General features: G+C 36.2%; 2 protein-coding genes across 3 annotated transcripts; one reads left to right on the forward strand and one right to left on the reverse strand.

Moving 5' to 3' along the window:
• Positions 1-616: 616 nt before the first annotated feature.
• On the reverse strand, positions 617-10,465 carry LOC109044097 (3'-5' exoribonuclease 1). The gene is made up of 7 exons (XM_019061615.2): positions 10,239-10,465; positions 8,179-8,459; positions 7,675-7,813; positions 6,639-6,791; positions 5,750-5,833; positions 4,276-4,440; positions 617-2,596 (listed from the first exon to the last, which is right to left on the reverse strand). Exons 1-7 carry the CDS (start codon positions 10,263-10,265, stop codon positions 2,429-2,431), a joined length of 1,017 nt encoding a protein of 338 aa, XP_018917160.1. The 5' UTR covers positions 10,266-10,465; the 3' UTR covers positions 617-2,428.
• mRpL51 (mitochondrial ribosomal protein L51) lies at positions 6,679-12,835 on the forward strand. Of its 2 annotated transcripts, none has more exons than XM_019061616.2 (2): positions 6,679-6,819; positions 12,248-12,835. In XM_019061616.2, the coding sequence occupies exons 1-2, from the start codon at positions 6,800-6,802 to the stop codon at positions 12,744-12,746; spliced, it is 519 nt and encodes a 172-aa protein (XP_018917161.2). In that variant the 5' UTR covers positions 6,679-6,799; the 3' UTR covers positions 12,747-12,835. The 2 variants fall into 2 exon arrangements, with proteins under 2 accessions (XP_018917161.2, XP_018917162.2); XM_019061617.2 differs by lacking the exon at positions 6,679-6,819 and adding an exon at positions 10,600-10,772.
• The last annotated feature ends 149 nt before the right edge of the window (positions 12,836-12,984 follow it).

Here is a 12,984-nt window from a genome sequence, read left to right on the forward strand (position 1 = left end):
AGTAGAAGGGAAATAATTCTTGAGGATAGCTAAGATAAAAAGCTCTTTTAGACTTTATCAGCATTTGGAATAATTTTGGAACTGTCAAGAAATATGGTAGAAATACCGAGATATGTGTCTTCAGGATTAAGAGTTAAAGCTACATACATCCCGAGATACTCTTTCGCGTCACAGCTTTGAGCCGGTTTTTCGTTCAATTCGAACAAATCAAGACTGGACAAAGAGTCCCAAAGAAGTTGGTGCTTAAATTTACTGGGTAGAAGTATCTATTGAATCGCCCATTGCAATGTTGGGCTCTAATTCTGGTGAATCGATTAATTTCTAGATCTGTACAGAAGCAACCTGGAACCATGCAGATACGGAATGATGGTTCTGAATAAAAAGATTCATCTTTCGGCTTCATAGGATAGGAAGAAATCATGAATACTGCCAGTTGAAAGACACAAAAATGAAAAACGATTCTTTTCAGCTTTTTGTCAGCATTTGCAGAGCTTTCGAAAATGAAAAATGCATATTCTGAGAGTTCAAGTCTGTACGTGTTAATGTAAAATCTCAAAAAGAGTTGACACTAACATAATCAAAGAAAATGAAAATAAGGATAAGAAAGAAAATGAACTGAGGGTGTTAATAGCAATTGATAATTTCAGAAATTTTGAAAGAAAAGTACATTGTAAATGACAGAAAAACTAATTACACATAACAAATACTGAGACCATTTTTAACGTTTGAGTATTTACAATAAAACCAAAGACAGACGAGTTATCGATGCTGAATAACATGGTGAAAAAGAAGTTAGGTACTGCTGATGAACACAAAAAAAAAGGACTGTTGATCGACATATCATTACAGCATCAAGCTTAATCCTCCAAAATACGCATTTAGTGACAAAGATGAGTCAGATTGAATTTGATACAAATTATTAAACAGTGTTCTAATCAATGAGCTCACAAAAAATGCAAAAGCCACCTGATTCAAGAAAAATTATGCAAAAGAAATACAATAAACTGTATAAACTTTTTATGGCCAAGAAATAATTGAATATGGTGCAAGAAGAAAAAACAGAAACTGAAGCTACTTTCACAGAAAGTGCAACCAGACGCATGAGGACAATGATGCAGTGCTAAGAAAGAACGGGGTGTGAACATTCAAGATTGGCCAAAATCCCCTGGATAAAACATGCATTTTGGAGAGGTATGCATATTTCTCCTTGATATTTTTACTTATTTCAGCTTGAATTGTGAACAAAATCGTTTGAAAAATTTGAAGAAAAATATTTGTAATTTTCCCAGCAAGCTTTGCTTTTATTGAAGGAAAGATGGCAATGTCTGAAGGCTCATACAGCATTCGTCCTTGGTATCATGGCAAAATGTGGCACACTTTAAAACTTGGCAACAATCTAAGAAACTTGTAACATTTCAATCTAAGAGCATATCACAATCACATTGTACAAAATGATGAGAAGGCCTCCATTCCTCAACATAAGAATTAAAAAAAAAATGTATAATGTAAAAATATAACAATGGATAGATGGTAAAATGAAAATTCTGGTTTTGAGAATCATGAGTAAACGATGTTAACGACAGCTTAACTTTACAGATCATGATCTGTGATCTTACAAAATTTTCCATTGATTCTGTTTTGACCGAGGTACCTTCAAATTTCTTTACTTAAAAAGATCATTACTCCACACAATTTTGGTGTTCTCAATGCTTCTTTTGTGCTTTTACCTTTCCTTGGATAAAATTTAAAGAAAATCAATTTCGGTTTAAACATTCTTCTTTCAGGTAGCAGTCTTTCAGGTAGCAGAGGTAAACAGTCAATAAAATTTATGCTTCAAGGTATTCACGAGAAATCCATTTCAGACACATAAACATATAAGATAGTGTCATTAATTATGGCGAAGAGATGCAAGCTGTCAGACTGACAAAGTAATTTTTCGTAGAATATCTTGATATTAGAATCATGAGAAATGTATAAAGGGCACATGGCATTCTCACAAGCTGAGAAGGAATGATAGGTATTCTCTAAAAATCTGTAACACTAAATCTTAGCAATAGGTGTTTTTCTCATTTTTCTTAAATAATTGAGACAATAACAACAAAAGAGCCATTTTCAACCGCTTCATCTATCATCAACAAAATTATCATAAATTGGAACACATGTAAATAAGGTTAACACACATTTAAAAAAATACTTCCTGGAAAAATGTATTCAATGGTAACATCAACGTTCTTTTGAGTGTGTGAAATTTTAATTAGAAAATAAAGAGAATTTAAGTACAGTTTGGTTGCAGATACTGATGAGGAAGACCATCATCTTTCTTTCCTTTTTTTATATAGAAGGCGAGTAGTTTCTGGAAAGACTGGTAGACTGAGGAACTCATGAGAAAATAACAAAACTAATTCAGATTTATCTGTGATAAGCAATTTCAGCTGTCTCTCTGTACTTTTTTCCCCTTCTGCTTTTTAGACTTTTTACTTTTGTTGCTGTCCAAAATATAAAGCAATCCATTCATTTCTCTGTACATGTATTTTTCAGACTCCTTATATTTTTTCTCCCATTCGTTCCCGTGATAATTCTGGACATACAGGTTCGACTGAAAAGAAAAGCCAGTAAAAATGAAAATTAAAACAAGGTAAATCAACGTTTTACATAGTGAATGCTACTTCAATTAAAATGCTGAATAGCCTAAATAGACAAAGGAAGAAGGCAAAGAAAAAAAATAATAAAGAAAGTACTAGTAGTGTAGTGAGTTCATTTTTGAGAGGTATCCTCACATCAACGGCCATTCACACTTCTATGTGTTCATCAACTTGCGTAGTGGTAGTACCCTTTATAGATAACTTGTCCTTTTTCGCTGTAAGCAGGGAATAGGTCTGACCCTATTCTGCGCTTACAGCAAAAAAGGACAAGTCATCTGAAACAGGCTGTAGCAGCAGCAGCAGCAGCAGAATGAAATCATTTTTTACCTAAAAAAGAAGGGAAAGAATGGAGAAGAGTAACACACAATCTTGCTTCACAGCTTTATCAGGGTGTCTACTGAGGTCCACAAAAATAAAATAAGTACTTTTTCAGGCAAATTGGAAGCTGCGATATATACAAATATTTAGGAGTGTTTTTAACCCAGGATGGAAGATTGGACCAGGCCATCAAGAAGAGGAATATGCTGGGTAGGAGGGCAATCGCTATGTTAAATGGAGTCCTTTGGGACCAAAGGATCTCCAAAGAGAACAAAAGGAGGATTTACAACGCGATTGTCAAGAGCATAGTAACCTACGGGTGTGAAGTATGGCCGATGAAACAGCGGACCCGGGAGGTTTTAGAGGCAACAGAGATGGACTTCTGGCGTAGATCCGCTGGTATTTCCAGAAAGGATCGCGTCAGGAATGAGACGGTACGGGATATCATGGATGCCAAGCAGACCATCGTGCATGACATTATGACAAAACAACTCATCTGGTATGGTCATGTCCAGAGAATGGCAGGAGACAGGTTGCCGAAGAAGGTCCTTGACTGGGTTCCTCCTGGGAGAAGACGCAGAGGGCGCCCAATGAAAGGTTGGAGGGACGGGATTGAAGCAGAAATGTTGAGGTGCTCAATCCCCCAAGATTTGTGGTTTGAAAGAGAGCAGTGGAGGTTAGGAGTCGTAGAGCGCGAGGGAGTGCTGTAAAGCGACTTGTATGTATGTATGTACTTTTTCAGTACTTTTTAGGTAATTAAGGAAAAATTTAAGTACTTTTTAAGGACCTTTTCGATACGTATCGCAATTTTCGATTTTGGCACTGCCGCGCGCTTTACTTCGGCTATTCCCGTGGCCTTTTTGACTGTTTCTGTCAAATCTAGGGATATGCCTTATTCCGCTCCTCTACAACAACCGCGCTCTTGCAGGCTGACATTGCACTAATATGCCTGAAGGACAACGCACAGGGAGTTGCATAACTATCAGGCGATCAAACTAAACACGCAGCGCAAAATGCGAAGAATTACGGACCTTCCGCAAGATTTATGTACTTTTAAGGTACTTATGGACCGACCTTAAAATATGCGTACTTTTTCCAGACTTCCTGGACTTTATGGACTGGTAGACACCCTGCTTTATATTATTCAAACTTGTTAGAATGAAAAATTAGTCAGCTTTTTTAAAACTGCCACTTCGTCTGGTGAGTTTTTTGATGGTTATAGCTAAACAATCAAGACTCTTGTCAGAAATGAGATACAGATACACAGTGTTTTGGAATTCATTGATGGTCATAAACTTTTTAAACCAATACATACCGAAGGACTTTTGTTCTGCCGGATAGCCTCATTATACCTTAAAGGTGCGCCATCTTTGATCATTTGAATAAAAATTCGAGCTATGTTCACAGCATCATCCAAACCACAGTGGGGCCGACCCTCAAAATCTAAACCGACTAAATCCAACATTGACTGCAGACTCACCTATAAGGATATGAAATTAGAGAAAGTTATTGATGGAAAACAGAATGAGTGGTGATGGTTACCAGCAGATAGAATTCCTGGCAGGGCAATTGCTGATCCTAAAGGAGAAACAATTTGCACACGCCAGAAAATCTCAGGGTAAAGGCGAAGGCGGATTTTCACTCTCTAGCCTTTCACCACTGATTTAATCTATACTTGTCGAGGACACTTAAGAATGAGACCTACGAGGGTTCAAACTTCAAAGCTCAGTTCTTGGATGGAAAGTGAGGGAATTGCTATAATTCTCTGATCACACATTAGTACAGTTCTTAAAACTATGGAAGCTCTTAAGTCAAAGTGAAAATGCTATTGACCACAAGACAGGTTGCGAATTTGGTTATAATGATGTATATTATCTCTTCAGAATCTGACATGGGAGCACGATTTGTACAGCAAAAGTTACTGAAAGTAACTCCTAACCAAGATGTTAATGTTTCCTGTTGCATAAATTTGAACTTCTCGCTTATAAAAAAACCCAAAGTCTACTTGAGTTCAAACGCAAACTCAACGGTATGAAAATATGACAACCTCAATCTCAGTGCTTCAGCTCCGCTATTGAATGTTGTTCACACTTTGAAAAACATACTGTGGAGATGAGACACTGCTTAGTTAGGAGACCTGCCAAAATCGTTGTAGTGCATGATTTGATTCACATATATTTTAATGCATTCACATTCTTTTGTGACCAATGCTGAATAAAAACCTTAAAATCTTGGTTGAGATCTTATTTCAATGCTTATTGTTGTGCTGATCCCATTCTTTGCTAAATTTTGAAGGAGGCAAATTCAACAGAATGTTCAAATTCATACCTTGGCTGTTGGTTCATACTAGAGGGATGCAATATTCTCTCATCTGTTGATTTGGTAGAGTTAAGAAAGGAAGTGAATCAGGAATGAGGATATGTACTATCAATTTTGGAACATTGTCTACACCATTTTCAGGATCTCTGAATTAGGAGAGAGTAACAAAGGTAAAGGCATTTTAAGCTTTTCAAGTGATGGAATGAAAAATTTTAATAATTGTCCAATTCATTGTTTTAAATAACCCTCATGCTTCCAAGATGTGTCACATTATAGAACACAAATGGACTACGCTACATCAGCCTCAAAATTTTCCAGCAAAAAAGATCAAGCCTGCATCAGTCTTGTTGCAAGCTGTGTAGTTAAAAATGTTGAGGAAGATTGATACAATATTGCTGCAACTTAATAGTTACAGGATTACTGATAATTAGTTAAAGATCTAATTTGAAGAAACTGATGGAGAAGAGTACCTGTTGCTGAGAGTAAAATGATCTAAAAATTTTTCGCATGTTAATCCATTTATCAGCAAAATGAGGATATGTGACTTGCGAAATCTGCAAAAAGAGGAGAAAATTGTAACTACATAGAGTTAAGGCTTTAAGATGGTATTGGATCAGGGTAGAAAGACAAAACTTAAATTGAAGTTTAATAAAGAATTTTTTTATGATATTTGTTCAGATTCTGCTACAAAATATTCAGTGGTCAGGTATTGCTCTGGACTACACTGTATTGACTTCGTAAAAAGAAAATCGATGTATACGTTAAATTTATTCTTTGCTTCGATTTAAAAAGATACAAATTTCATTCAAGCACTACAGACACAATAAAAGCTCTCTTTACAAGGCAGGCATTTTACTAGATTTCGCAGCTGATTTGATTTTTCGCCCAGATTTTTGTTATTTCTTCATTAAGACAATATTCACTTCCTTGCAATTTTCCAGATAATTTGATTTATTGGATTTTTTCACAGGCTGGTGGCAGGATTTTACTTCATACTGCCCGAAGTTTCAAAAATTTGAACAACATAGCCACTGCTCCTTTGACTGAAGAGAAGATGAGAATTCTACATGAGATAGATTGTGAAAGCGGAGAATTCAAAAAATCACATGTTATGTTTATTTCAACCTTATCTTTCTCATAATCTAATCACAGTTTACAGTGATTCAGATTAGTCTTGTTTTTACCTCATTATGATTCATTTCTTACAGAAGTTTTTAATTTTCATGAAGAACCACTACTGATTTCAAATGGATATTTAGTATAAATACAAAATTTTATGAATGATAAGTTCTTAGGTTGATATGTAAAAAAATGTAAGGTGGAGGTGTTTTGTTTTTTCTTCTCAAGAATTTGAATTACCATGCATTGTCCATAGAGGAATCGACCCATGTCCCATGGTCCATCGGTAACTATGGCAAATTCTCTACCTTCCTTGCCTAATTCGTGAGAGCTAATCCATTGGCTAAATTTCTGCAAGACAACTGGGAAAGTTTCTGCATTATCTACTTGTTTCTGCAAAAATGGAAGAAAAAAGAACAAGGTAAGACAATAACATAGAAATACAAGAGAGTAAATACAGGTTTAAGAATGAATTTTAAAAGCGAATCTGAATGAAAAAATTAAGATCTGAAACCCTAATGTATAAAAGTTGGCCCTGAGCAAAATGATGCGTGAATTTCTTGTCAGATCGTTTTATAATTTTATCTCAACTTCAGTTTTAGTTCAGTTCCCTTTAAATTAAAATTGTAATAGTTTAAAATATTCTTTAGTTCAATGAAACATGACCAAGAGATAGCCTTGAAAAGTAAATCTTTGGTGGATAGCAAGAAATATGTTTCGAAACTTCAAAGGAATATTTTTTTGAGCTTAAAACTTATAAGAGCCTTGTAAAATATTCATAAGTCACCCACAAATTGGCAGCCCTTGTGGGGGCTGTAATATCAAAGTAAGTAAAGGAAGGTATCTTGATGGCACTTTTCAGTATTTCTTGCTTACATATTATTTGTTTACAGAGAAACCACAAAATTAATTTTATTTGTTTATACAGAAAGCACAACATGAATTTTCCTAAAATTTTTAGAGATTTTCCTTTCTCTTGTTTGAATGGGCTGAAATTCTTAGACTAATTTATGCGACGAAAAAATAGAATGTTTGAAGAAATACTAAAACAGCGCAGAAAAGAAACGTTCCTTCAAGCAAGAGACAGTAATACTTGTCGCGTAAAAGAAGCTAGTTAGAATTACAGAAAACAACCTGATCAACTCTCCCTCCAAACTCTTACATAGTAAAAATAAGCTGCTTCCCTTTCACTCAATATAAGTCTTTAAGTGTCTTAATTGTACCAATGTTAATTCCCAAATTTCAAAAAAATATCTTAGAAAGAACCTGCACAAACCTGTGTTATTCCAGTTAATGTTTTACAGAAAGTGGTGAGTTTTGGATTGATTTCAGGGCTAACATAATGTTGAAATTTGTCTACAATCTTCAAGTCTCGAGAGCTAATGAGGACCGCAGGAAATTCGATGATTTCATGCCTGTAACAGGAAGAAATATGTGCAAATAAATTTTAGAATAATCTTAGAATTTAACCTAAACTTTACTCTATTTCATCCTTTATTCATTCATTCTTAATATTCATATATATCTCCTATTTATTGGCTATGTAGCTCACCATCTTGATCTTCGAGTTTGATATAAAATCTCATATCTCATCTTTTGGCAGCTTGAGCGGCTAAAGGTAATGAATTTCAGACATTTTCTTGCAAAGTTCTTCTTGAATGGGTGAAAGTAAAGTTAAAAAATACTGCTTGCTTGCCGACTGTGTTTCCATTAAGATATTTTATTAGTAGATATATTAGTCAAGAAAAAATAACATTAACTGACAGAATGAAGTACTTACGGAAAATCAGGAGGATTAAGTGTATCACAGGTAGCTTCAAAATCAACAACTATATAGTAAGGAAGTGAAAAAATAATATATCCTAGACCAGCTTCGGTGAATCTTTGGACCTTGAAGAAATATTTAAGTCTAGCTTTGAGTACATCGTCATGACCAATCACAGATAATTTATTCGCCTCTAAATGCTCAATTAGCTCATCATGTGACATATAATTTATCTTTTGATTCAGTTTATTCAAACCGTAGAAGACCTTTTTTGCTCTTTTCCTGACGGCTTCACGCTGAGGAAAAAAAGAGAAGATTAAATTAATTCAGAAGAAAAACTAAGCATCATGGAGCTCTAGAAAAAAAATGAGAAATTATGTTGACAATGTTTGATCTTCTAACATTGTTAAAATGAATCAATGAAACCAAATGAAAAGTGAACTAAACTGAGAATGAATAACCATGGAATAGTTCATGGGCAATCTATATATTTAATATCCTAAGGCCTTTTTTGGCCTCATACAGTTTGTGCTAATTCGATCTCGAAAACTACTGGACCGATTTTGCTCGGATTTGTTTTAAATGAAAGCTCTTAGGCTGTAGACGTGCCAACATTCCTTAGTTTTTCGATTTGCACGACCGACGTTGCAAAATTTACCTCGATTTGATAACGACATGCTTGCGTTTTTGACGTTGGACAGTTTGTGCTAATTCGATCTCAGAAACTACTGGACCGATTTTGCTCGGATTAGTTTTAAATGAAAGCTCTTAGGCTGTAGACGTGCCAACATTCCTTAGTTTTTCAATTTGCGCGACTGCCGTTGCAAAATTTACCTCGATTTGATAACGAAATATTTTCGTCTTTGCCGCTGGACGAGTCATATGGTTGGGGGACCTCCCACCCTCTGATTTTCCGTTTCCCTCTCCACGCAAACCCATCCCTACCTGCCGTTAGTACGTGACACCCTTCTGCTCTGGCATGGGTCCTTTGTCAGTATCACTCCCTTTCTTATGCCGTCTGACTCGGAACACCTACTACGCATTTTCTCCGTCGCATTGCTCATAATCAGTTCTTGGTTTGTCCAGGTTTCTCAGTAGTGCGTCTAGAGTTTAGCTTTCTTGATTTTATCATTATAGTTTTTTTTTACATGAAAATTACTTAATTTTGATGTGTATTTTTCAGAAGATAATGTTCCTTTTTACGGCAGCACAGGTTTTATTAATAATTAACTTTTTTACAGCAGCTCATGTGTTCTTCCAAGAGAATCGGTAATTAATGTTCACCCTTTCGCACCGTTAAAGTTTCACAAAGTGTTTTGATTTTCTTTTCAAGGAGTGTTTTTTATTTTTCAAAGATGTTTCTTTTTCTAGAAGTAGGTGGTTATCATTATCAGTTTCTTATTCTTTGTTTTTGAATTTATCATTTTTCCTTCAGGAAGTCCTCTAATTACTCGTAGTAGCAAAATTTGGCTCGCGAAGCGAGCCAACATTCACTCGCGGAGCAAGTGGCTGGGGGTCCAGGGGGCGAAGCCACCGGCTAGCGGCGCAAGCGAGCTGAAGCAGCTAGTGCATTTTGAAAGAACTAATGTCTGCTTCTTATAAGCTCATTCAAGCTACTAGAAGTAGTGTGTCAATGTTACATAATTTGGAGTAAGGTGTTTCAAAGCTGATTTTGGGAGAGAAAAATTAATAAAGCAGAGTGATTGTGCGGGAGTGATTGTGATCTCTCGGACACAACTGAGGGCTAAAAATTGGTGATGGTACTTTTAAAAAAGTGGGTTTTTCACGTACTCTTGCAGGTTAATTTTTAATCTTCATTGGAAAATTGGACATCCAATAGCCTTGGGCTTCACCTATGTTATCAATTCTGCCTTCTCTTTACGCTATAAAATCGCACTCCTGTCTCTTTTCTATCAATGGGCGTTTCTTTATGCCTTCTCCCTTTTTACTGTTGAGTCTGACAGCCTGTCTCTCCTCGAGCGATCCTGCAATCATCCTGAATGAACTAAACTTATAGCTTCGAGACTATTGTCTGTACAACTTTCAAAGCAAAGGATACACAAGGGATACGTTACCTCTTTGGTGAAATTGTCTTCTGTCATTATGATATCCAGCAAGTGAGCAGACTGGAAAAATCGCAGGTCAAATGTGATGCATCAATAGAAAAGACTCGAGATGGGACTACCGCTGAAAAATATATCGTCGACACTAAAGATAGAAAACCATGTGGCATGGTTTTTGGGGTAGTAGTGATAATTTTTGGCAAACGATGGAGGAAAACAGGAAAACTCAAATTTTAACTGATCGCATAACATAACCTACAAAAGTATGAGGGGGGGAGGAGGAGAAATGTTTAGTTAAGAGCTATCGGCTAGAGATCGCAGCACAGTCTACTATTTACATTTTAGTTGCCTCTGGCAGAAAGTGAGGTTAGGATAGGATACTGGTGGTATCCAATCCAGCCGATCTGTGATTATAAAATTATCACTATTATCTATCAACTTACCACTCAAATATCTCTTTCTTTCACCTTCAGTTGTCTCCTCGTCTTCTTTTTGTTGATTATGATCACGGTCGTATAATTAAAACACGAATAGCCGCATTTTCAGGTAAATGAAGTCATCTCCATTTCAGTCGTTCAAGTGACAGTCCCTTTACTCTTTTAAAATTTCTGTCCCTAATTTTTTATGCATTTAAAGAGTGGCATTTTTGCATAATCAAGATGACTTACCTTGGTCATCCATCCATTCTAATGCAACCTAATTCAGAGCTAAATTGTCAAACTAAACCATGTGAGACTGTTCAGGGGATGGAGTAACATGCATTGAGTACAAGAAAGTCGCAATGTACCGGAGCGCCGATGAAGTCAATCCATGAAAGGGCCATTCCGAGCCCCTTGTTCAGCGGAAAGTGGGAACTGTTCGGCATTTTTAAGACGGTGGCATATTGGAGAATCGTGGGCTCCAAGTGGTTTTCAGGATTTATTCATTTAAATCAATCATTAGTTCCGCGAATTTGGCAAATTGTGTTCACCGAAGTCATAATAAATCCTAAAATGTACAAAGTTCCCGGTTTTTATAAAATCAATTTTATACCTGTATTTTCTGAGCGAAGACCAGAACTGGGACCCTGCGCATCCGGCATCGACAGTCGCTGCACACTAGTCTAGTAGGAGCACTGGACAAAACAGCCTCAGAAAATGACTTCATCGGCGCCCAAGAATATTGCGACCCTATTGTACTCTCTACTATGGTAATATGATGTTAATCGATCAATGTTATCTGTCTGGCTAGCAGCTCGACTAGCCATGCGAACGTGCCGTAACGTACGTTTCCATATTGATAGTGAAATTTGCAAATTACATGAGGAAGTTGATGTAACTGGATTTGAGACTTTGCAGCTAGTTTTCTTGTCTTATTCGAGTTTTTCTAAAGACTTGCGCTAAAATGTTAGATTGGGGAGAGAAAAGAATAGACAAATGTCACATCCAAAAATTGCACCGTTCTTAATCTATAATTTGTTATATATATTGATGATATATTTTAAAATTTCATTTAGTCAGATACTGTTCTTTCAGAGAGAGACAAAATACCCTCCATTTTGAAGCTAGTATTTACTGTAAATGCTTAACTGAAGACAACTGATACAAGCTAACCAAACTCACTTGGCGTGGACTCAATTATTTTATGTCAAATTATCTTTAGTTCATCAGAAAAGAAAAGAAGACAAAGATAACGATGAAGCACAAAAAGAAAAAAGAAGACGAAGTATGGAGTAAGTGATTGTTAAGAGCAACAACTACAGCCAGTATTGAGAGAGGCTATTACTCCAGATATTAGATAGACACTGCACTGTTCTATCTCCTATTGTCTATTCTTTGCTAAATAGCAACATCTGACCTTGCCATCAATTAGCGTTTTTCAATTTTAATCCCTTAAACTTTGATATTTTTTGTTTTTACAATGGCTCAGACAAGTTTATGGAGAGTCTGTGTGCCCCAAGAGGGAGTGTGTCTGTGTGTTAAAATATGCCCCATAGTTCTTTGACATCATTGATTTACCAGTTCTGATTTGCTTATTTTCAGAATGAGCTGGTTCCCCTCTTTGGCAAAAAAGATATTCAACCCACAGTTGACGTTCGTGCGTAACCGGTACTGGAAGGATCGGCAGGGAGCAGGGCATTTGCTTAAACGTCATGGTTACGAAGAAACAATTCATAAAGAGGGTCTTTTACCTCGACCAGAGCCTGGGGATACGCAACGCTTAAAGACATTGCCTATCTACAGACCAAATGATACGTGGGCAGAGCATAAAGCTCTGTTTGGTCAGAATGATTACATTGATATCTTAGGGAATGAAAGGGTGAAGCCACACAAAATCTTGTATAATATTCCAATGTGGTTGAGAGGAGTTCGAGGAAATGAGTATCAAGTAATTTTAAGAAAATACAAAACTTTGGCCCCCGGTATTTATCCAGTAGCCCGCCCCACCAAATGGCATCAATTGAGATTCAGAATCAAATATCTTAGCTTTTTCCTCAACCGTAAGACAAAGTGGCCTCTACGTCCAGGCATTAAACGCTAATCTATCAATTATTAAATTTAAGTCAATCCTCTTCTTATGTAGATTTTTTATTTCTTTCAGAAAGTAAATTTCAAGTTTTGTTACAAATACTCATTGATTCCTTGATGAAATATTTTACCCTGAATTACCTCTACTTTGACTGCGTTCATGCTCAGTCGTTTTGATTGAGACTGGACGCAGATTTGATACGACAGAGATGCCTCAAATCGAGTCTGGACAGATATTTATGCAATGTATT

Source organism: Bemisia tabaci, chromosome 2 (genome assembly GCF_918797505.1).
Source record: "Bemisia tabaci chromosome 2, PGI_BMITA_v3".
NCBI lineage: Eukaryota > Metazoa > Arthropoda > Insecta > Hemiptera > Aleyrodidae > Bemisia > Bemisia tabaci.

What these genes read in the sequence shown, in the direction of transcription:
- LOC109044097 (XM_019061615.2), bottom strand. Translation starts at nt 10,265, where the DNA reads ATGACAGAAGACAATTTCACCAAAGAG. An exon ending in CATTAACTGGAATAACACAG is followed by an intron (nt 6,792 to 7,674) that starts GTTTGTGCAGGT and finishes CCATTTTTGCAG; the next exon opens with AAACAAGTAGATAATGCAGA. An exon ending in TCCTCTATGGACAATGCATG is followed by an intron (nt 5,834 to 6,638) that starts GTAATTCAAATT and finishes CTCTTTTTGCAG; the next exon opens with ATTTCGCAAGTCACATATCC.
- mRpL51 (XM_019061616.2), top strand. Translation starts at nt 6,800, where the DNA reads ATGGAAGAAAAAAGAACAAG. An exon ending in ATGGAAGAAAAAAGAACAAG is followed by an intron (nt 6,820 to 12,247) that starts GTAAGACAATAA and finishes GCTTATTTTCAG; the next exon opens with AATGAGCTGGTTCCCCTCTT.